Source organism: Saccostrea echinata, unplaced genomic scaffold, assembly GCF_033153115.1.
Source record: "Saccostrea echinata isolate AGI-Se365-2 ecotype Australia unplaced genomic scaffold, CSIRO_AGI_Sech_v1 ptg000054l, whole genome shotgun sequence".
Taxonomy (NCBI): Eukaryota; Metazoa; Mollusca; class Bivalvia; order Ostreida; family Ostreidae; genus Saccostrea; species Saccostrea echinata.
Genome location: NW_026889803.1, coordinates 45,090,239 through 45,116,728, shown reverse-complemented (window position 1 = coordinate 45,116,728; position 26,490 = coordinate 45,090,239). Strand labels below are relative to the sequence as shown.

The following is a 26,490-nucleotide window of genomic DNA, read 5'->3' as shown; positions in this document are numbered from 1 at the left end:
TTCATTACGCCTTGGAAGGTTTTACTCATCTGTTGAGTAACATTTTAAGTTATATAATTTTGTATATAGGTTTGTAGATCTTAGTTAATATTTTTGATAGTGATTTTATTAGTGATTAGTTAGTTTAGTAATGAAGGGTAATCATTTTTATTTTACACGATAGGAACTCGTTTTGCCTTATTTGTATATTTTGCAGGCGATATATTTTAGAAGTATTATTTTGAGTCTCGATCTCAGTTTAGTAACTGAGGGATCCAGTATCAGAAGAGAACACGTTACGTATGTATATATATATATATATATATATATATATATATATATATATATATATATATATATATATATATATATATATATATATATATATATATATATATATATATATTAGGGATGGCAACGAATATTCGAATATTCATTCGATGAGTTGATATTTGAATATGAAATTAAGATTCGAATATTCGGTATTTTTCAGATTTCATAAAAAGAAGTACTATGATTGATAAATTTTTATTAGAACAATACTGAGATTATCCCTGTTTAATTTACTAGCGATCAATCTCGATCGTCTGATTTCTTTCACTACTTTCTTATCTTATAGATTTACTAAATTACATGTATTTTGTTTTGAGTAAGGTGTTAAAGAATTGTACAATAATGCTTTATGAACTTTCATAGTTTTTTTTAAGTTAGATATGATCGGATGTAGAATCGAGGACAACAAAATGAAATCTTAGAATGTCTAAAAGGCGTGAAGAGTATAAATTAATTGATCATTGAATGGATGTCCGATAGAATTAGTCTATGATTAATATTGTAAAGGGCTTAATTTCAGAATAAATGTGTAAATTACTTGATTATCTTGGGTTGTACATAATCCTGAATTTTATATTCATTATCGGGAAGTTAGTTAAATACCTAGGAAAATTGTCTATGGAAATATTTGTTTACATTGTATCAAAGATTATAATCATATCTCTTATTAGGCAGATAATTGTAATTCATTACACGTATTGAAATTTGAACAGTATACCGTTACCTTTAGTAAGACGACTGGTTCCTCAGATGGAGCTACTATAAATACACATGTTTTATTTGTTAAAATTATACTTTTCTACATTTAAATCAATTATTTATTTCAAAAATTGACAAATATAAAATGAAATTTCTTATTGTACACCTACAAAAGTCTTCATACAATTTTACTTCCAGTATAAGTATACCTACGCTTAACCTTTCATGATGCATATTTAAAATAAAACCGATTTTATTTATTTTATCGAATATTCGAATATATTCGAATACTTTCATTGAGTATTCGAATATGAATTATTGACAAAATTGACATCCTTAATATATATATATATATATATATATATATATATATATATATATATATATATATATATATATATATATATATATATATATATATTATAATCATTTTCTGATATCAGAATATCGTTTTTTGGCATCAGAAAATGATTTTCTGGTATCATCAAAAATTATACTAATAGTTTTTATTATAATATATTCTTTGATATCAAGAATTGAAATTTATTGTTAATTTTTTAAGAATTTTTTAAATATCAAAAAATATATCAAAACGGCGCATCATGATGAATCAACTTGACAATCCGGATTAATTTGATTTTTATTTGGATATGTGTGCATCCGGTTTTGATTTAAATGTAAACAATGTGACTCGTGGAGAGGTTGGTAAAGGTGAGTCAAGTTTCTGTCAATTCCATGTGAGATTAAATATTGTACAACAGCAAAAGTCTTACCATAACAATACGTAACCAAAAGCATTTAAAAATACATATACACAAAATGTTAATGCAAATGCTTTCAAAATATATCTTGGCCTTAATCAGGTTGGGGCCAATCTAGATAGAATGTTCTATTTTAAAATAATAAAAATATCCCTTGGACCCGGTTTAACTATAGAATGCGTTCTGTGTATTGGCATAGATAGAAATCCATGTTCTATCGTTAAAATAATAAATGTCCTACGGACCCAGTGGTGAGGGCCTGTCCCGAGACACAGGATTATTCCCGAGATTATTCTAACTAGAACCAATCGCCCAAATAGGATAAAATAGCCCATTTGGGGTATAACATCCCATATAGGATTTAAATTTACATTAAAAACAAGAGGCTCATGTGCCGCGACACTCACCTGAGAACTTTAGCTAGGAAATAGCAGAAATCAGTTCAGTATTGAAAGCTAGGGGGAGGATTTGAACAAACTTGAATCTACACTACTGAGGATGCTTCCATATTTCTTTGACTAATCATGTAGATTTTTCAAGAATTTTTCTATAAGTTTGATCTTCTATAGTGACCTTTCCCTCCCCCCGGGACATGATTTGAACACACTTGAATCAGTCTACACCACGTGAGGATGCTTCTAAATAAATATGACTAATCTTGGCTTTGCTTTTTTTTTGAGAAGAAAATTTTTATTGATATATCCTTTTTATTCCTTTGAATAACTTTGATCCCCTGATCCCCTGTTGTGGCTCCTCTTTACTCCTGGGAGGTCATGATTTGAACAAATTAGAATCTACATTACCTGAGGATGTTTCTATATATAAAATGTGGCTCCTCTTTACTCCTGGGAGGTCTTGATTTAAACAAATTAGAATCTACATTCCCTGAGGATTCTTCTATATAAGGTCATGATTTGAACGAATTAGCATCTACATTATCTGAGGATGCTTTTATATATAAAATATGACTAAACATGGCTTTGCTGTTCTTGAGATGAAGATTTTTAAAGATTGTTCCTATGTATTCCTTGTAAAATTTTGATTGTCCATTGTGGCCCCAACCTAACTCCGGGGGGTCATGATTTGAACAAACTTGAATCTGCTTCCATATAAATATGATTAATCATAGCTTTGCTATTCTTGAGCATTTTTGAGAAGATTGATTGATTGTATGTAGCTTTACGTCCCATTCGAGAATTTTTCACTCATATAGAGACGTCACCATATACCGGTGAAGGGCTTCATATTTTGACCTTTATTTGGCACTCAGGGCCATTGAGCAGTGAGGGATCTTTATCGTGCCAACGCCTGCCGTGACACGGGGCCTCGGTTTTTAAGGTATCATCTGAAGGACCCGCAACTTTCACTTCAAAGTGCCGAGCGCATGGCGAAGGAACAGTTGCGAAGATTTTTAAAAATTATTCCTGTGTATTCCTATGTAAAGATCATCTTCGTTAGCCAAGGGTTTTTGATCCGCTACTCTCCTCACAAACCCTAGAGATTATGAGAAGAGTAGAGGATCAGAAACCCTTGGCTAGCGAAGATGATGTAAAAATTTTATCACTTATTGTGGCCCCATCTCCCCCAGGGTCATGATTTGAACAAACTTAATCAACACTACCTGTACCTGTGGATGATTCCAGTTAAGTTTCATATTTCCGAGCCTAGAGAAGATTTTTAAAAGATACCGCCAAATTTTCACTAATTTTAATTAGATCTATTCCCTGAAAGAGGTTTTGGCCTTTCATTTGAACAAACTTGAATCCACTTCACTCGAGGATGCTTTGTGCAAGTTTGGTTGAAATTGGCCCAGTGGTTCTTGAGAAGAAGTCGAAAATGTGAAAAGTTTAAAGACAGACGGACTACGGACAAAATGTGATCAGAAAAGTTCTCCTGAGCTTTCAGCTCAGGTGAGCTAATAATATTAGGTCTTATAATAATTATGACAAGGGAAAACAAGGGGGCACACATTCAGAGAATGTGTGTCTCCAGCTTAAGGAAAAAAGACCATGCACGGAACTAGAGGGAGTCAACCTTGACCTTTTGACTTAAAAATCAGTAAGGGTCTTCCTTATTCCATAGGGAGTTGTGGTATAAAATTTCATAGCAAAAGCTCAAAGGATTCATGGGATATCGCTCGGAAACGAAAGTGTTAAAACAGACAGAATTTATGACTTTGACGTTTTGGCCTCAAAATAAGTAGGGGTCTTCTTTAGGCCAAAGGGAGTTGTTATGTAAAATTTCATTGCAAAAGCTCAAAGGCTTATCGAGATACTGCGCGAAAACGAAAGTGTTACAGACAGATAGAAATACAGACAGATGGAGGGATGGACGGACAGACCAAACCAAATTAATATCCCCCACTTTCAGTGAAAGCCGGGGACAAAAATTGTACTGTAAAGTTGTATCCCATTTTGGATAGTACATCCCAATTATCCCAATTAGGCGATTGATGAGTCTGTGTTTGAGATCGAATTGTGTTATCACCCTTTTTCGACTTAGTACAGTGTAGTTAAATATTATCTATGTCATTGATAGTGTTTTTTTAAAAATTTTTTACTTATAAAGCAAATATCTTTCGACTAATAATAAAGTTTTGAAGTCAGTTAGTTTAATTATAATGCTGATTTAACAGAGCGATAAAGACTAAAGGCGTCATAATTATGTTCCCCAAACGGAGTTTGGGAACATATTGTTTTTACTCTGTTTCTTATTAGGTCTTCCGTTCACAATGGAAGACCTATAGTGATTGTATTGTTTCTTTTTAAGGTCTTCCGTCTTCACGGAAGACCTTATAGTGATTCTACTGTTTCTTATTATTATTATTATTATTATTATTCTTATTTTTTTCCCTAAATTTTGTGCACGCGATTTCTCAGCAACTATTCAGTGGTTTTCTATGAAATTTTCAGGAATAATGTGCATTTATAGGAACTTGATACATCTTGGAGGAATTTTGAAAATTCGCTTCCGGTGCCAAGTTATGGACAATTTCCTGATTTTAAAATGAAATTTTGTCGCCCCTTTTTTGCAAAAATGGTAAAAGATATGAACTGGAGACTTGTAAGAGAGTATAGGGCATGACTTATAGGTGAACAGAATTACCTTTTCGTTCGTCGTCGGCACTTCCGGTCGCTTACGGAAGTGATCAAAGAAATCGTAAAATTTCAACTTTGCATTTTCAAATCAAATCCTACACAACATTATTGCATCTCTTTCGTAGCTTCGAAATATGTCCCACCGGAAACAAAAACGTCAACTTCCGGTTATAAGAGAAAAACTACATAATTTGAGTATTTTTCTTTCCCATTAATATCCTTTGTAGATAAGGTATTTGAAATGAATTTTACATATGTTATTTAGATTGCAAATATCTAGAGTAACATTAATTATCTTTGTAAAATTCACTTCCGGTCGCGTGTTTTCCTGTCCTCAAAATGAGAAGTTGTCTGAACAAGATCTCGGAAACGGTGAGAGATTAGGACACCAAACTTATATGAGCATCAGACCTTAAGATGTAGGCAAAACCAATTGGGTTCAGAGCGTCGGCCTTCACTTCCGGTCGTCACAGGAAGTGATCCAAGAAATCGAAAATTTCAATTTTTCTTTTTTTAAGTAAAAATTGCATCACTTCATTGCATCTTTTTCTCAGATTCGAAAGATGTTGGTCCCACCGGAAACAAAAATGACAACTTCCGGTTATAAGAGAAAAACTACATAATTTGAGTATTTTACTTTCCCATCAATATTTTTTCTAGATAAAGTATTTGAAATGAATTTTAAATATGTTATTCAGACTGCAAATGTCTAGAGTAACCTTAAATATCTTTCAAAAATTCACTTCCGGTCGCATGTCTTCCTGTCCTCAAAATGTGAAGTTGTCTGAGCGAGATCTCAAAACCAGGTAAAAGAATAAAACACCAATCTTTTATGAGTAATAGACCTTGAGGAGTAGGCAAAACCATTTGGGTTAAACGCGTCAGTCGTCACTTCCGCTTGTCACAGTAAGTGATCAAAGAAATCTAAAAAAAACAAACTTTTCTTTTTTAAATTAATGCTTGCATCACTTTATTGCATCTCTTTCGCTGTTTTGAAATATGTTAGATTCCACCGGAAATAAAAACGTCAACTTCCGGTTCTAGGAGATAAACTACTTTATTTTGATATTTAACTTTCTCATAAATATTGCTCATCGATAAAGTACTTGAAATGACTTTATGTATGTTGTATATACTGCAAATGTCTAGAGAAAAGTCAGAGATTTTTTATAAAATTCACTTCCGGTCTCGTGTTTACCTGTCCTCAAAATTAGAATTTGATCTCACAATATTGCTCGGCAACGACAGTAAACGACTAAGGTCTAAAACTTTCTGGACTGATGGTCAGTCATCAGTTTATTTGAATCGTGAGAAAATCTTGTATCGCCGTTACTTTCAGTATTTCCGGTCGTGACCGGAAGTGATGTAAAAAAGTGAATGGTAAATGGTTAGCACGTTGGATTTTCACGCTGACGACTAGAGTTAAATCTCCAGAGTGTCTGAATTTCTTTTATCTCTTTTTCAGCTTGAATTTTCGTTTTTATTTTCAAAATCGGACGGAAGACCTCTCATTGCTCGCAATGAGTTTCTAGTTATTATTATTATTATTATTCCTCCCAAATTTTGTGAGTGCGATTACTCGGAGATGTTTCGATAGATTTTCACAATTTTTTACAGGATAATAGGTTGATATGTGAAGTTTATATAAAATTCCGTTTTTTGAAAAATTCACTTCTGGTCGGAAGTTATGACCGAATTTCAAATTTTAAAATGCACTTTTGTCCGGTGTTTTTCTCAGAAGGGGTTTGAGGTAAAGATGTGAAATTTACAGGAATAATAGATCATGACATTCTCTTTGTTTCTACGTGATTTTCGTTTGTTTCTGGAACTTCCTGTCTGAACCGGAAGTGAATTTGTGTTTCAGTCAATTTTCGAATTTTTTGTTTTTAAATATATTTTCAAGATATTTTTAGGCGTAATAGCGATACGTCCATCAGAGCCAAATATATGATTTGTTTTGAAATCAGATCACCCGTTTTGTAGATTTCAGCTATTTTCGTTTTGCTTAAAAAAATCAAAGTACTGAAAGTACTGAGAGGGCATTTCTTACTTTAACTTACATGAAGGTTATGTTTACTTGTTTCTCTGCATACAAAAATCAATACATACAGTATCATATATAAGATTGAAGACTACATTTAATTGCAGTAAATATCAAAGTACCTGAAGTACTGAGAGGACTGTTTTAGATACCCAATTTTTTCTAACTACAGTGTAGTATAAACAGGCATGTTTTTCTATACATAAATATCAATGCATACAATAAGTTACCTATGGAAGCTATTTTTATTAGCCAGTAAAAATCAAAGTACCGCAAGGACTGAAAGAATATTTGCTATTCTTTTTTACTTTGACTTATATATAGATGTTTCTCTAAATGCAAAATTCATTTCACTACATGTATTATAATTTGTCATGTTTATATATAAGGATGGTGGATACTTTCATATTTGTAGTGAAAATCAAAGTACTGTAAGAACTGACAGGTTTTTTTCTAGATAACCCTCCCCCCCTCCCCCATTTAACTTTTAAATTTAAAATAGTTTAGATATACTTCTACTAATGAAAAAAAAAAACATGCATACAATATCTTATATAAAGACAACAGATACGTTCATTTTTGCAGTAAAAGTCAATGGACTGCAAGTACCAAAGGGACAAATTTTAGATTCTTTACAACTTAATTATTACATACTGTACTACATAAAAAAATCAATGCAAATGGAATCATATAGGAACGGAAGATCTTTTTGTTGCCATGGCAACAAGAGTCTAGTTATTAAGTCTTCCGTTCACAACGGAAGACTTATAGTGATTGTATTGTTTCTTTTTAAGTCTTCCGTTCACAACGGAAGACTTATAGTGATTGTATTGTTTCTTTTTATTATTAGGTCTTCCGTTCACAACGGAAGACCTATAGTGATTGTATTGTTTCTTTTTATTATTATTATTATTATTATTATTATTATTCCTCCCAAATTTTGTGAGCGCGATTACTCAGAGATGGTTGGATAGATTTTCACAATTTTTCACATGATACTAGGCTGATATATGAAGTTTATATAAAATTCCGTTTTTTGAAAAATTCACTTCCGGTCCGAAGTTACGGCCGAATTTCCAATTTTTAAATGGACTTTTGTCCAGAATTTTTCTCGGAAATGGTTTGAGGTAAAGATGTGAAATTTACAGGAGTATTAGATCATGACATTTTCTTTGTTTCGAAGTTGTTTTCGTGTGTTTCCGGTACTTCCTGTCCGAACCGGAAGTGAACTTGTGTATGGTCAATTTTAAACTTTTTTGTTTCTTAATATTTTTTCAAGATATTTTTATGTATAACAGAGATTAGTCTACAAATACTAAATATATAATTTGTTTTGAAATCAGATTCCACATTTTGTAGATTTTCGGTACCGTCATTTTCCCTATTTACGTAATGGGCAAAGAAAGATAACTCTGACTTGTAAGTGAGAATAGAACTTTCGAGATAAAGGCGGAAATAGTATCGATGACGTTGTCGATGTCTGCATTCTATTTAGACGTTTCATATTCACTCTCTTCTACATGTAAGAGTACGTTGCTTTCCACATTCAGTGTATAAAGTTGCCACTGCAGTGTAAGACTGTACATATTGACAGTTATTGAAGAATGCATATGTATTTACACATGTATATATATCTAAAATAAACTGATATATGGCAGCTAGCACATTCAAGTAAATATATATTATAGACAGTATACATTTATAGTGATGGAATGCAATCGTAATACAGCTTTAAAGCTTTTTGATATAAACTGAAACCCGTCACTTAAAATTATGCGAAAAGGCGATTCTTGTGAAATACTCAAAGAGTTAATAAAATATTATGTGAAAAGGCGATCGTGTGTGAATTATGGCTCTGCTAGATGTTTCTTCTGAAAAAGAATTATTACAGTGATAAAAAAAAATGCACAGGTCAATTGATAGGTCGGATAAGTATTAAACTATCTACATTGTACTTCCTTTGAAGCGCCCCACCCCTGTCTTGATTTATATTTGGAGAAGGTGGCGCAAATAGGCGGTATTTAAGTTATATATTCATTATATATTTAAATCCAGAACATGTGGTTATAGTTTCTTCATATTCTATAATGGTAGATTTTTTCTCATAATATGAAATTATGATATTGAAATGTTAAATTTAGATGTCGAGAGAGAGAGAGAGAGAGAGAGAGAGAGATTCCCTCTTAATCACTCCTCCTATCCATACATACATAGAGCAAAGAAATGTTCTATATCTTTAATAAATGTTCTTTGATTTCAAAGTCAGACATGATCACAACCTGTTTTTTCTGCTTAAAGTATCACACGAAGTGTTTGGCCTGTCAATCAAAATCACTTGACGCTGTATGAACTGCAGTATTCTATATAAAAGTATTTCGCCTACTACCATTTAAATGGAAAGTACCTATTACTATAAATAGACTTACTTGATGCATAATTATGCTGTATTGAATTTTGGAAACTGACTTTGTGAAATACATGTACATGTACAGAATACGGAACTGCTTCTACATGTAAATTATAGAAAATATTTCTGGGTAAACCTATGCTCTGATTCGGGCTATAAATTCAAGAGAAATACTTTCAAACTGTATACGAGATATCGTCAACATACCTGCACTTCTCTTGCACCCGGTGTGAAGTATTTACCTTGAATACCATCTGGTTCCAATTAAATGCATCTACAATGTACTTATTTTCGGGATTCTGTTCATAACTTGAATGAACAACACTTAATAGAAAATAAAGATGTTATCCTAAGAAAATGAGATAATTGTACCATTTATGGATTTTTTTTTTTTAAATTCTAGGCTTAAATTATAAATCAAAATTTATATAAACGAATTTAATGAAATGATGTCCATAAACTACACCCGTTGATTTATATCATTTGTATAATGTTTATATTTTGTTTGTATAATTTAGTCTTTAAAAAACTTTTTAAAAATACTGCGTTTATGGTACATGAACTTTCGGATCATCGGTTTTTCTGTGTAAAACAAAAAATATCTCGGATAAATTTTATTGAACAAAGAATAGGGTGAAATAATTCTAACATTCTAAACAACAAAATTCACCTGGCGTTATTTTTTCTCGCTATTAAAATCATGTATTAAAGAAAGCAAAACAGATTGTCTGGTTCCGCCGTGATTACGCAAGACGAGTAAAAACAAATTTAATTTATAGTATTTACATGTGTAGTATATAGTATTTCATTCAATACGTGACTATATTTTTAAGATGTTGCTTTTTTAGTCGGATCTTGTTTTTCTCACTTTTAATCGGCTATGAACCTCCACCACACCCCCACCACCACCCCCCGGCGAATATGCCTCATACAGGATTAAGACTATCATAATTTACAAGGTTTTAATTAATTTGCCGATATAGACCTATATTAAATAAGGGTTATTTTAATAACAGTTAACATAAAGTCTAATAGCAATAATTTATAATTATTTAATCCGAAAAGTTTTATTTATTTATTTTGTGTTCTTATGTATTTTTAACAAAAGAGGATGTAATCATTCAATGTTTGCTAATTTATACGAAGTTTTGAGTATCTGATATATAAATGATAAACAATAGAATGTTAAACGACACTGATTTTCACCGTTTCCTGTCTAAATCAGAACCCCTGTTTCGTATGGCCAGTTCCTTCGAACTCGTATGAAATCCTGTTATGTAAATTTATTTGAAACTCATAGCAAGTCCTCCTGAAGAGATTCCAGACATCTGCAGATTCTGTGGCAAAATCTTTCTAGATATATTTATGCACATCACCTGTTCTTGCTCGCTGACATCGGATTTACGTAATGGCTGGTGGGATGACATTTCCAATAATTTTGATGTCCACCTCTCTGCAGAAATTTGTGCAATGACAGATGACGAGATATTTCTTTTTCTTCTTGGAAGTAATTCTGTTCATTTACTATCTGGAAAAGATCTTCGGCAGCTTAATGTGACCAACTTTCGATACATACGAAATGTTGCCACGTGTTACAACCGAGCTCTCCAATTCTATCCATAGGTGCTAATTGGTCATCAAAATCAAAGTACCTTAAGTACTGAAAGGGTATTTTTCCAGTTAAATATTGTATGTGTTGTTTTCTTTTCTACATAGAAAAAAGCGAATTCTTACAGATTATATAGAAAAACGGAAGACCTTTTTGTTGCCATGGCAACAAGAGTCTAGTTATTATTATTATTATTATTATTCCTCCCAAATTTTGTGAGCGCGATTACTCAGAAATGGTTGGATAGATTTTCACAATTTTTCACATGATAGTAGGCCGATATATGAAGTTTATATAAAATTCCGTTTTTTGAAAAATTCACTTCCGGTCCGAAGTTACGGCCGAATTTCCAATTTTTAAATGGACTTTTGTCCGGAATTTTTCTCGGAAACGGTTTGAGGTAAAGATGTGAAATTTACAGGAGTATTAGATCATGACATTCTCTTTGTTTCGAAGTTGTTTTCGTGTGTTTCCGGTACTTCCTGTCCGAACCGGAAGTGAACTTGTGTTTGGTCAATTTTCAACTTTTTTGTTTTTTAATATTTTTTCAAGATATTATTATGTATAACAGAGGTTATTCTACAAATACTAAATATATAATTTGTTTTGAAATCAGATTCCACATTTTGCAGATTTTCGGTACCGTCATTTTCCCTATTTACCTAGTGTGTAAACAATGGGCAAAGAAAGATAACTCTGACTTGTAAGTGAGAATAGAACTTTCGAGATAAAGGCGGAAATAGTATCGATGACGTCAAAGACATATATACTCTCCACTCTCCATATCAAAATATTTAGACGTTCCATATTCACTCTTCTAAATGTAAGAGTACGTTGGTTACCGCTTCCAGTGCATGTATAGTTTAAAGTTGCCAGTGTAGTGTAAGTCTGTATTGATGTAGTGTAAGTCTGTATTGACAGTTAATTGATTTACACATGAATATATCTAAAAAAAAATTAATATATATGCTAGGTAGCTAATTCAAGTAAATATATTATAAGCACTGAATATACATTTATAGTGATGGACAGGCATGCAGTTTTATCTATCTCGTATAGTAAGTTCAGAATACGATAGTTATAAGCCTTCTATAATGCAGACGATTTATTATTCTCTATGATTTGAATGCGAAATTATCCCGATTTCCGAGTTTTATTTTCGATATTAAAAAAATATTACATACACTCAAAAAGGAATTGAGTGATAGAAAATTGTAATACAGTACTGTTTTAAAGCCTTTATAAATAAATTGACATCTGCTACTTAAAGAAAGAAAGTCAATCTATAGATTAGATTTGGTTATTACATGTATATTTGATAAAAAGTTAAATTATTTATGACACATGATCTATACTCTATATACCCAAGGAATTATAAAATATGTGAAAAGACGATTCTTGGATTCTTGTGAAATACTCAAAGAGTTAAAAAAAAAAAATGTGAAAACGCGATTCTGTGTGAAATAATGGTACGCTATATGTTTCTTTTGAAAAAAAAAACCATGATTAAAAAATTGCACAGGTCTCTTGATATGTGGGATAAGTATACCTGAATGAACACAATTTTATGCAATGATATATAATTATGTACATGCAACTGACGTCCGTACTTTTCCTTATAATTCAGAAAACATAAAACTATCTAATTCCTTTGAAGCCACCCCCCCCCCCCATCTTGATTAATATTTGAAGACGTTCGTGCAGCTAGGCATTTGAATTATATATTCGTTTTAGATTTAAATCTGGAACATGTGAATATAATTACCATTTACATGTATACAGAATTTCATATTCTATAATGGTAGATTTGTCATTATGAAATGTTCAATTTACGTCTGGGAGAGAGAGAGGGGGGGAGAGAGAGAGATTCCCTCTTAATCCCGATCCTCCTATCCATTTACATAGACCAAAAATAAATTCTATATCGGTCACACCCATTCTTTATTAAATGTTTTCTGATTTCATAGTCAGTCATGGTCACATCCTGTATATTTTTCAGCTTAAAGTGCACGTGTGTTGACCTGTCAATCAAAATCACTTGACGCTGTATGCACTGCAATTAAGTAGCCTGAGTTCGAAATGCTCTTGAAGTATGATCTCTAAGTAAATCTTATGCAACAAACTTGTGAAAAAATACAATAAAATAAAAAATAAAATATCTCGGTATTATGAACTTCGATTGTGGGACGTGGAGACCGGTCCTTTGGATGAGATCGTATAAATCGAGGTCCCTTGTCGCAGAAGGTGCTGGCATAAAAAAGATTCCCCACTGCTCAATTGCGATAAATGCCAAAGTATAGGACAAAAATTTGCAGTCTCCACCGGCGAGTGGTGGCGTCTCCATGTGAGTGAAAAATTCTGGAGAGGGACGTTAAACAACACATATACGTATAATCAATCAATCGATTGCTGAAGAATTACTGTAATTGAATAATCTGTCTTATAGGTATGCTGTCAGATCTTGATATTATAACTTTACAAAACTCAGTGACTTTACATTTAATGTGATACTAACTTAATTCATTATATTTTTTTATACCACCATCACAATTATGCCTAAACATACACACTGTGAAGTTTATGATAGTACGGTGTTCGTTCATCTGTTTGTTTGACTTAGAAATGATTGCAAACAATTTTTTGTTAAATTGCTAATGATATACGTATATCTCTTATAGGTGCCAAATGTATTATACGAGATTGATAATGAAAATCAAAGTACCTTAAGTACTGACAGGACTTTTTTCTTTCACAGTAAATATGATATGTATGTTTTTACACAGAAAAAAGCAAATTCTTACAGATTTAGAAGAACGGAAGACTTTTTTGTTGCCATGGCAACAAGAGTCTAGTTATTATTATTATTATTATTCCTCCCAAATTTTGTGAGCGCGATTACTCAGAGATGGTTGGATAGATTTTCACAATTTTTCACATGATAGTAGGCTAATATATGAAGTTTATATAAAATTCCGTTTTTTGAAAAATTCACTTCCGGTCCGAAGTTACGGCCGAATTTCCAATTTTTAAATGGACTTTTGTCCGGAATTTTTCTCGGAAACGGTTTGAGGTAAAGATGTGAAATTTACAGGGGTATTAGATCATGACATTCTCTTTGTTTCGAAGTTGTTTTCGTGTGTTTCCGGTACTTCCTGTTCGAACCGGAAGTGAAGTTGTGTTTGGTCAATTTTCAACTTTTTTGTTTTTTAATATTTTTTCAAGATATTATTATGTATAACAGAGGTTATTCTACAAATACTAAATATATAATTTGTTTTGAAATCAGATTCCACATTTTGCAGATTTTCGGTACCCTCATTTTCCCTATTTACCTAGTGTGTAGACAATGGGCAAAGAAAGATAACTCTGACTTGTAAGTGAAAATAGAACTTTCGAGATAAAGGCGGAAATAGTATCGATGACGTTAGAGACATATACACTCTCCATATCAAAATATTTAGACGTTCTATATTCACTCTTCAAAATTTAAGAGGACGTTGGTTACCGCTTCCAGTGCATGTAAAGTTTGAAGTTGCCAGTGTAGTGTAAGTCTGTATTGACAGTTAGTTAATTTACACATGAATATATCTAAAAAAAAAATTAATATATATATGCTAGGTAGCTAATTCAAGTAAATATATTATAAGCACTGAATATACATTTATAGTGATGGACAGGCATGCAGTTTTATCTATTTCGTATATTAAGTTCAGAATACGATAGTTATAAGCCTTCTATAATGCAGACGATTTATTATTCTCTATGATCTGAATGCGAAATTATCCCGATTTCCGAGTTTTACTTTCGATATTAAAAAATATTACATACACTCAAAAAAGGAATTAAGCGATAGAAAATTGTAAAACAGTACTGTTTTAAAGCCTTTATAAATAAATTGATATCTGCCACTTAAAGAAAATCAATCTATAGATTAGATTTGGTTATTACATATATATTTGATAAAAGGTTAAATTATTTATGACACATGATCTATACTCTATATACCCAAGGAATTATAAAAGATGTGAAAAGGCGATTCTTGGATTCTTGTGAAATACTCAAAGAGTTAAAGAGTGTGTGAAATAATGGTACGCTATATGTTTCTTTTGGAAAAAAAAACATGATAAAAAAATTGTACAAGTCTGTTGATATGTGGGATAAGTATATCTGAATGAACACAATTTTATGCAATGATATATAATCATGTACATGCAACTGACGTCCGTACTTTTCCTTGTAATTCATAAAATTATCTAATTCCTTTGAAGCCCCCCCCCCCCCCGTCTTGAATTTGAATTATATATTCGTTTTAGATTTAAATCTGGAACATGTGAATAACATTACCATTTACATGTATACAGAATTTCATATTTTATAATTATGAAATGTTCAATTTACATGTCTGAGAGAGAAAAGGAGAGAGAGGAGAGAGATTCCCTCTTAATCCCGATCCAGACCAAAAATTAGTTCTTTATCGGTCACACCCATTCTTTATTAGATGTTTTCTGATTTCATAGTCAGTCATGGTCACATCCTGTATATTTTTCAGCTTAAAAAGTATCACACGAAGTGCACGTGTGTTGACCTGTCAATCAAAATCACTTGACGCTGTAAGCACTGCAATTAAGTAGCCTGAGTTCGAAATGATCTTGAAGTATGATCTTTAAGTAAATCTGCTGCAACAAACTTGTGAAAAAAAATAAAATAAAATAAAAAATAAAATATCTAGGTATTATGAACTTCGACTGTGGGACGTGGAGACCGGTCCTTTGGATGAGATCGTATAAATCGAGGTCCCTTGTCGCAGAAGATGCTGGCATAAAAAAGATTCCCCACTGCTCAATTGCCAAAGTATAGGACAAAAATTTACAGTCTCCACCGGCGAGTGGTGGCGTCTCCATGTGAGTGAAAAATTCTGGAGAGGGACGTTAAACAACATACGTATAATCAATCAATCAATCAATCGATTGCTGAAGAATTACTGTAATTGAATAATTTGTCTTATAGGTATGTTGTCAAATCTTGATATTATAACTTTACAAAACTCAGTGACTTTACGTTTAATGTGATACTAAATTAATTCATTATATTTTTTTATAACACCATCACAATTATGCCAAAACATACACACAGTGAAGTTTATGATAGTACGGTGTTCGTTCGTCTGTTTGTTTGTCTTAGAAATGATTGCAAACATTTTTTTTTTAAATTGCTAATGATATACGTATATCTCTTATAGGTGCCAAATGTATTATACAAGATTGATAATGAAAATCAAAGTACCTTAAGTACTGAAAGGACTTTTTTCCAGTTATTTTTTTCTTTCACAGTAAATATGATATGTATGTTTTTTACACAGAAAAAAGCAAATTCTTACAGATTTAGAAGAACGGAAGACTTTTTGTTGCCATGGCAACAAGAGTCTAGTTATTATTATTATTATTATTATTATTATTCCTCCCAAATTTTGTGAGCGCAATTACTCAGAGATGGTTGGATAGATTTTCACAATTTTTCACATGATAGTAGGCTAATATATGAAGTTTATATAAAATTCCGTTTTTTGAAAAATTCACTTCCGGTCCGAAGTTACGGCCGAATTTCCACTTTTTAAATGCACTTTTGTCCGGAATTTTTCTCGGAAACGGTTTGAGGTAAAGATGTGAAATTTACAGGAGTATTAGATCATGATATTCTCTTTGTTTCGAAGTTGTTTTCGTGTGTTTCCGGTACTTCCTGTCCGAACCGGAAGTGAAGTTGTGTTTGGTCAATTTTCAACTTTTTTGTTTTTTAATATTTTTTCAAGATATTATCATGTATAACAGAGGTTATTCTACAAATATTAAATATATAATTTGTTTTGAAATCAGATTCCACATTTTGCAGATTTTCGGTACCCTCATTTTCCCTATTTACCTAGTGTGTAAACAATGGGCAAAGAAAGATAACTCTGACTTGTAAGTGAAAATAGAACTTTCGAGATAAAGGCGGAAATAGTATCGATGACGTAAGAGACATATACACTCTCCATATCAAAATATTTAGACGTTCCATATTCACTCTTCTAAATATAAGAGTACGTTGGTTACTTCTTCCAATGCATGTATAGTTTAAGTTGCCAGTGTAGTGTAAGTCTGTATTGACAGTTAATTTATTTACACATGAATATATCTAAAAAAAAAAAAAATTAATATATATGCTAGGTACCTAATTCAAGTAAATATATTATAAGCACTGAGTATACATTTATAGTGATGGACAGGCATGCAGTTTTATCTATCTCGTATAGTAAGTTCAGAATACGATAGTTATAAGCCTTCTATAATGCAGACGATTTATTATTCTCTATGATTTGAATGCGAAATTATCCCGATTTCCGAGTTTTATTTTCGATATTAAAAAAAGATATTACATACACTCAAAAAGGAATTGAGCGATAGAAAATTGTAATACAGTACTGTTTTAAAGCCTTTATAAATAAATTGATATCTGCCACTTAAAAGAAAGAAAATCAATCTGTAGATTAGATTTTGTTATTACATGTAAATTTGATAAAAAGTTAAATTATTTATGACACATGATCTATATTCTATATACCCAAGGAATTATAAAAGATGTGAAAAGGCGATTCTTGGGCATGGATTCTTGTGAAATACTCAAAGAGTTAAAAAAAAATATGTGAAAACGCGATTCTGTGTGAAATAATGGTACGCTATATGTTTCTTTTGAAAAAAAAAACATGAAAAAAAATTGCACAGGTCTGTTGATATGTGGGATAAGTATACCTGAATGAACACAATTTTATGCAATGATATATAATTATGTACATGCAACTGACGTCCGTACTTTTCCTTATAATTCATAAAACATAAAACTATCTAATTCCTTTGAAGACTCCCCCCCCCCCCCCACCCCCGTCTTGATTAATATTTGGAGACGTTCGTGCAGCTAGGCATTTGAATTATATATTCGTTTTAGATTTAAATCTGTAACATGTGAATATAATTACCATTTACATGTATACAGAATTTCATATTCTATAATGGTAGATTTGTCATTATGAAATGTTCAATTTACGTCTGAGAGAGAGAGGGGGGGAGAGAGAGATTCCCTCTTAATCCCGATCCTCCTATCCATTTACATAGAGCAAAAATTAGTTCTATATCGGTCACACCCATTCTTAATTAAATGTTTTCTGATTTCATAGTCAGTCATGGTCACCTCCTGTATATTTTTCAGCTTAAAAAGTATCACACGAAGTGCACCTGTGTTGACCTGTCAATCAAAATCACTTGACGCTGTATGCACTGCAATTACGTAGCCTGAGTTCGAAATGATCTTGAAGTATGATCTTAAGTAAATCTGATGCAACAAACTTGTGAAAAAATAGAATAAAATAAAAAATAAAATATCTCGGTATTATGAACTTCGATTGTGGGACGTGGAGACCGGTCCTTTGGATGAGATCGTATAAATCGAGGTCCCTTTTTGCAGAAGGTGCTGGCATAAAAAAGATTCCCCTCTGCTCAATTGCGATAAGTGCCAAAGTATGGGACAAAAATTTGCAGTCTCCACCGGCGAGTGGTGGCGTCTCCATGTGAGTGAAAAATTCTGGAGAGGGACGTTAAACAACATACGTATAATCAATCAATCGATTGCTGAAGAATTACTGTAATTGAATAATCTGTCTTATAGGTATGCTGTCAAATCTTGATATTATAACTTTACAAAACTCAGATACTTTAGGTTAATGTGATACTAACTTAATTCATTATATTTTTTTTATAACACCATACACAATTATGCCAAAACATACACACAGTGAAGTTTATGATAGTACGGTGTTCGTTTGTTTGTTTGTCTTAGAAATGATTGCAAACAATTTTTTTTTAATTGCTAATGATATATTACGTATATCTCTTATAGGTGCCAAATGCATTATACAAGATTGATAATGAAAATCAAAGTACCTTAAGTACTGAAAGGACTTTTTTCCAGTTATTTTTTTCTTTCACAGTAAATATGATATGTATGTTTTTTACACAGAAAAAAGCAAATTCTTACAGATTTAGAAGAACGGAAGACTTTTTTGTTGCCATGGCAACAAGAGTCTAGTTATTATTATTATTATTATTATTATTATTCCTCCAAAATTTTGTGAGCGCGATTACTCAGAGATGGTTGGATAGATTTTCACAATTTTTCACATGATAGTAGGCTGATATATGAAGTTTATATAAAATTCCGTTTTTTGAAAAATTCACTTCCGGTCCGAAGTTACGGCCGAATTTCCAATTCTTAAATGGACATTTGTCCGGAATTTTTCTCGGAAACGGTTTGAGGTAAAGATGTGAAATTTACAGGGGTATTAGATCATGACATTCTCTTTGTTTCGAAGTTGTTTTCGTGTGTTTCCGGTACTTCCTGTCCGAACCGGAAGTGAACTTGTGTTTGGTCAATTTTCAACTTTTTTGTTTTTTAATATTTTTTCAAGATATTATTATGTATAACAGAGGTTATTCTACAAATACTAAATATATAATTTGTTTTGAAATCAGATTCCACATTTTGCAGATTTTCGGTACCCTCATTTTCCCTATTTACCTAGTGTGTAGACAATGGGCAAAGAAAGATAACTCTGACTTGTAAGTGAGAATAGAACTTTCGAGATAAAGGCGGAAATAGTATCGATGACGTAAGAGACATATACACTCTCCATATCAAAATATTTAGACGTTTTATATTCACTCTTCAAAATTTAAGAGGACGTTGGTTACCGCTTCCAGTGCATGTAAAGTTTGAAGTTTCCAGTGTAGTGTAAGTCTGTATTGACAGTTAGTTAATTTACACATGAATATATCTAAAAAAAAATTAATATATATATGCTAGGTAGCTAATTCAAGTAAATATATTATAAGCACTGAATATACATTTATAGTGATGGACAGGCATGCAGTTTTATCTATTTCGTATATTAAGTTCAGAATACGATAGTTATAAGCCTTCTATAATGCAGACGATTTATTATTCTCTATGATTTGAATGCGAAATTATCCCGATTTCCGAGTTTTACTTTCGATATTAAAAAATATTACATACACTCAAAAAAGGAATTAAGCGATAGAAAATTGTAATACAGTACTGTTTTAAAGCCTTTATAAATAAATTGATATCTGTCACTGAAAAGAAAGAAAATCAATCTATAGATTAGATTTGGTTATTACATATATATTTGATAAAAGGTTAAATTATTTATGACACATGATCTATACTCTATATACCCAAGGAATTATAAAAGATGTGAAAAGGCGACTCTTGGATTCTTGTGAAATACTCAAAGAGTTAAAGAGTGTGTGAAATAATGGTACGCTATATGTTTCTTTTGAAAAAAAAAAACATGATAAAAAAATTGTACAAGTCTGTTGATATGTGGGATAAGTATATCTGAATGAACACAATTTTATGCAATGATATATAATCATGTACATGCAACTGACGTCCGTACTTTTCCTTGTAATTCATAAAATTATCTAATTCCTTTGAAGCCCCCCCCCCCCGTCTTGAATTTGAATTATATATTCGTTTTAGATTTAAATCTGGAACATGTGAATAACATTACCATTTACATGTATACAGAATTTCATATTTTATAATTATGAAATGTTCAATTTACATGTCTGAGAGAGAGAGAGAGGAGAGAGATTCCCTCTTAATCCCGATCCAGACCAAAAATTAGTTCTTTATCGGTCACACCCATTCTTTATTAGATGTTTTCTGATTTCATAGTCAGTCATGGTCACATCCTGTATATTTTTCAGCTTAAAAACTATCACACGAAGTGCACGTGTGTTGACCTGTCAATCAAAATCACTTGACGCTGTATGCACTGCAATTAAGTAGCCTGAGTTCGAAATGATCTTGAAGTATGATCTTTAAGTAAATCTGCTGCAACAAACTTGTGAAAAAAATAGAATAAAATAAAAAATAAAATATCTCGGTATTATGAACTTCGACTTTGGGACGTGGAGACAGGTCCTTTGGATGAGATCGTATAAATCGAGGTCCCTTGTCGCAGAAGATGCTGGCATAAAAAAGATTCCCCACTGCTCAATTGCGATAAATGCCAAAGTATAGGACAAAAATTTACAGTCTCCACCGGCGAGTGGTGGCGTCTTCATGTGAGTGAAAAATTCTGGAGAGGGACGTTAAACAACATACGTATAATCAATCGATTGCTGAAGAATTACTGTAATTGAATAATTTGTCTTATAGGTATGTTGTCAAATCTTGATATGATAACTTTACAAAACTCAGTGACTTTACGTTTAATGTGATACTAAATTAATTCATTATATTTTTTTATAACACCATCACAATTATGCCAAAACATACACACAGTGAAGTTTATGATAGTACGGTGTTCGTTCGTCTGTTTGTTTGTCTTAGAAATGATTGCAAACATTTTTTTTTAAATTGCTAATGATATACGTATATCTCTTATAGGTGCCAAATGTATTATACAAGATTGATAATGAAAATCAAAGTACCTTAAGTACTGAAAGGACTTTTTTCCAGTTATTTTTTTCTTTCACAGTAAATTTGATATGTATGTTTTTTACACAGAAAAAAGCAAATTCTCACAGATTTAGAAGAACGGAAGACTTTTTTGTTGCCATGGCAACAAGAGTCTAGTTATTATTATTATTATTCTTTTTTCTTCTTATTTCTTCTCCGGTACTTTTTTGTCCGCGAGTGTTCTCGGAAACTGCTCATCCAATTGAGTTAAAACCTTTTTAGGGTTAATAGGCATGTTATGTAGATTTGCGGAACAAAGGTCATTTTGCGCGCACGTGCATGCACGTGCGTGCGCGTGCAATGAGTAAAATTACCAATATACTTGATATAGCTGTAATTTTTATATTTTTTGGTGAGATGCTTTGGTACTCAGAATATAAGGATATATTAAAAGTGTGAACAAGATGACATGGTCAACATGCACATGCATGCACGTGCGCGCACGCGCAAAGCGTAAAATGACCAATTTACTTGATAATATCGTAACTTTTATACTTTTTGATGAAATGCTTTGATACTCAAAATATTTATATATATAGAAAGAGTAGACAAGATGACATGGTCATCATGCACATGCATGCACGTGCGTGCGCGTGCAATGTGTTAAATGACCAATATAATTAATATAGCCGTAATTTTTATATTTTTTGATGAAAAGCTTTGATATTAAGAATATATATATATATTAAAAGTGTAGACAAGATGATTTTGCCATGATGCACATGTATGCACATGCGCGCGCGTGCAATGTGTTAAATGACCAATATACTTAATATAGCCGTAACTTTTATATTTTTTGATGAAAAGCTTTGATACTATGAATTAACAGACGTATTATAAGTGTACACAAAATGGCATGGTCATTATGAACATGCATGCATGTGCGCGTGCGCGCAATGCTAAGATGACCAATATGCTTGATTTAGCCGGAACTTATATATTTTTTGATGAAATGTTTTGATACTGAGAATATAAAGATGCATATATAGTATAGACGGGATGACTTGGTCATCCTGCACATGCATGCACGTGCGCGCGCGTGAAATGCAAAAAATGACCAATATACTTCATTGCCTTATTTAATGAAGCTTACAGGAAAAAAGTCACCAAAAGGGAGTTGGGGAGCGTTTGGGGAACATCTGTAACCGTCCCCGTTACAATTATAACTAGTTAACCTTTGAGGAACATTGTGTCATTGAAAGTAATTAGATAGGAGTACGAAACCATCTTCACAATGTCAAAGGTTTGTGATATCTTTTCTCTGTGAAGAGGAACGATATCATAAAACCTTGACATGGTAAGATAGAAAGAAATTGACTTTCAGTTTAGTGTGTAGAGTCGCGGAGTAAGGAGTTGATCCTTACGTTGCGGGTTCAAATCCCACTGTGGGACGTGGAGACCGGTCCTTCGGATGAGACCGTATAAACTGAGGTCCTGTGTCGCAGTAGGTGCTGGCACGAAAAAGATCCCTCTCTGCTCAATGGCCGTAAGTGCCGAGTATAGGTCAGAATTTGTAGCCCTCCACCGGCAAGTGGTGGCGTCTCCATATGAGTGAAAAATTCTCGAGAGGGACGTTAAACAACAAACAATCAATCGATCAGTTTAGCGTGAGTGGGGATTCAGATCACAAAGAGGGTGTTGCAGTTCTTTTGTTATTTTCCCTAAAGTTGTAGCAGTTTAAAAGAAAAATTTAAAGTATCAGAAAACGGTCTTAATTTTTTTTTTTTAGATACAACGGTATATACAGCACAATGTAGTTCAATATTTAGAAACTGCATATCGACTTCCAATTTGCCATTAAATGAAGTGTAAATTAGTCACATAGCAAACTAAGTTTCGTTTTCTGTTTTTCACATAGGGAATCCCCATTGTTCTGAAAAACTGCCTCCTTGAAACAGAATGAATTTGATATACGCATAAAGAGACAGAATTTTTCTTCAAAACTGCCATTTCTGATTTTTGTTTCAGAGAGGCATATTTTTGAAAATCACAAAAATCGAATAAAATTATTATCCATCCGAAATGCAAAATGTGCACATAAAATAGCACATAATACCTCAGTGTCGGAGCTGGTCTAGTGGTAAAGCGTGGGGACTTTATGCAAAGATTCTTTTGCTTGAGAATGGGTTCGAATCCTGGAATGGCTGATATATACATTTTTTCCTTATAAAATGGAAATACAATGTAAAATCTCTCTTGAGAGAGAAAGGGGGAGGGAGAGAATGTCAGAAAGTTAACGGGTATTATATTAAATGCATGCAGAATACATTGTTTTCCTTGATATTGTGACCTAAAACTACTAAGACATATATTTAATGTTATTATTTAGTGGCGATGTCTTAAAAAATAAAGTACTATCATTTTAAATAATTTATTTTTTTCATACGCATTTCGTTTCATTATTGTTCTGTTAATTAGTGGCTCAGCTTTGACTTGAAACAATTAAATTGAAATGACTCAACAGCTCAATGGGTTTCTTGGATATTGCATCAACAGCGTGATTATTGGACACATTTTTATATGTTGAAAAAAATAAACGCACGCTGTCTACAGTACATCTTTCAAAATGATGTGCGAGGTGCACTTGCCATTAAATGGCATTAATTGTGCTTTTTATCGTTCTAACTTTTCTCGTGCAATATGGCGACAGTGACCATAGATGTGAAAAAAGTTTATTTAGAGGTCGCCAGTCTATTCTAGGAAAAAACTATGCATGAAATAAACGTAAAATGTGAAATGTCTTGTTATAACAAGCTGGACATACCCGTCGTATATAAATAAAGTCATCTACGTAGCATTATCTATATTTAGAGATAACTCTTTCATGTGAATAATCACGAGTTTCTGCAACACCCTCTTTTTATAACAAAATCTGACTGCTTGATATTTCTGCGTTTTATTATAACTACAAGAAAAACGCAATGTTTTTTTTTTTAAACATTTCAAATAATTTTCAGGTTAGGATATGCAGCCATGTTTCACCAAATTTAGGTCCCCAAAGGCATTAATTCGTCAAATATTTCTCTCCGCGATCACTTTGTCCAGGAAAATGGAGTTGTTTGTTGGCTCCGAACACTCCGATCTGTATCAGAAGTACCGACCCACATATCCCCCAGAACTCTATGCTTTTATTGCCAATTTCTGCAAAACTGGGAGAGGGAGTTTAGATACGGCGGTTGATGTTGGGTGTGGGACGGGCCTAAGCACCCTCCCGCTTTGTAAATACTTCAATAAAGTGATCGGAGTTGATGTTAGCGAGACCCAAATAAACACAGCACGGACAACACACAGACAAAGTAATTTGATGTTCCATACAAGCAATGGAGAACAACTTCAGTTCTTGTCCGACTGCAGCGTCGATTTGGTGACGGTTGCTCAGGCAATGCACTGGATAGAACCGGAACCATTCTACAGGGAGGTAACAAGGTGGGGAGCATTCTGAACACTTTGCCTAATTATTGTTTTATAATACTGTATCTTTGTCCTTGATCCATTGTCCTAGAACAATCCTCTTTATTTATACATGTACATGAAGACCATTCGCTAATTTGAAAATTAAACATACTTTTGTACTTCTATTTTTAACTGAATTGAAAGAAAACAGGAAAATAATTTTTTTTTATAAGAAAGTTTTTTATAAGTCTATGAATTCATTATTTTCCCACATTTTTCTCTCTTGACGTCAAGGATTCTGAGGCCCAGTGGTAGTCTTGTAGTTTACGGGTACGGGATTAATACGATTGATAGTAACGAGGGCAACAAGATCATAGATAAAGTAAGTTTTGAACTTTCTACCTGAGACTAATTCTATATTATATGGACTGTGCCTCTGGTATCCCAAATATTTCAAAAACTGTAGTAAATAGTATATTTGCTCTTATCTGTTTTAAATACTGTTTTGAGCACATTTGTTTTAATCAGTTTTACAGTCATGACTTGGAGGGTTTCTGGGACTCGAGGAGACGCCATATTGATAATTTGTATCAGGAAATAAGTCTTCCATTCTCCGGGTCGGAGAGGTATTAACATCTTTTTTTTTTTTATAGATGACTAATTGTCTACGATTAAATTTTGAGAAATATTGGAAATACTGGATTTTCATCTCTACTGTTAGTTTCTTTTAGGAGAATATAATTTGCTAATGATCCTAATTTTGATCAAAAAATTGAAAGCCTTCTCTTCAGAGTTAATCAAAGAGATCTCAACACAGATATATTCGATATACATGTATAGAGATAAAAACTCTGCAAGTAATTTGTCTCAATATATAAGCTTTAGGTTTTCCTTAATAGACTACATCTTATATTTGGATTCAATGTAGGATCTCAGACTTTGTCATACAGAACAGATGGTCAGTTAGTGACGTGGTGGGATATCTCTCTACGTGGTCAGCCTGGCAGCGATATCTAAAACAACACCCTGATTCCAACTTACTGGTGGAAATTCAGCGTCAGTAAGTGAGGGGGGTTAATGGGATTCTGAAACAGGACTTGAATCGGAATTGCAGAATGGGTTATAATAGCGATGGGAGGATGAGGCTATGCATCTAAGGACACGCACGTAATTGCATCAGAACTATACGTAGACATGGAGAGCTTCTAAAATGTAAGGGGGAGGAAGAGGAAACGCAACCGTAATCTCTCCAGGGAATGTTAAGGGTAGTGGAAACTCTTTGACATGTTTAAGATGATTTTTATAGTGAAATATAAATTAATATTTTATTTGCATATATATCTTACGTGCGTTTTTGTCTGTATTTTTAGTTTGGAAAATATTTACCAGGACCAAAAGATAACCATTACATGGCCTGTGTTTGTTTTACTTGGAAGAAAGGAATCCGAAAAGAAACCGTAACATTAGATAATTGTTACAGAAAGGACGATTCTAATTTTAGAAGAAAATAAAGGTTGTGATGTTTCAGCATGAATCAAAGAAAATACATTTTCATGGAAAAGTTTTAGCAGATGTTATTATTGTCCCGGTGAAAA

At 32.6% G+C, this 26,490-nt stretch overlaps 2 protein-coding genes across 2 annotated transcripts in view; one reads left to right on the top strand and one right to left on the bottom strand.

Annotated features, from left to right (window-relative positions):
• The window catches only part of LOC133204927 (perlucin-like), a 16,511-nt gene extending 5,672 nt beyond the window's left edge, over positions 1-10,839 (bottom strand). The window contains exon 1 of the mRNA XM_061340669.1: positions 10,724-10,839. Within this exon, the coding sequence (XP_061196653.1) occupies positions 10,724-10,839 (116 nt within the window). The remainder of the gene's footprint in view (positions 1-10,723) is intronic.
• LOC133205903 (putative methyltransferase DDB_G0268948) lies at positions 1,697-26,490 on the top strand. The gene is made up of 6 exons (XM_061341796.1): positions 1,697-1,722; positions 24,460-24,928; positions 25,190-25,277; positions 25,424-25,521; positions 25,824-25,955; positions 26,266-26,490. The coding sequence occupies exons 2-6, from the start codon at positions 24,468-24,470 to the stop codon at positions 26,354-26,356; spliced, it is 870 nt and encodes a 289-aa protein (XP_061197780.1). The 5' UTR covers positions 1,697-1,722; positions 24,460-24,467; the 3' UTR covers positions 26,357-26,490.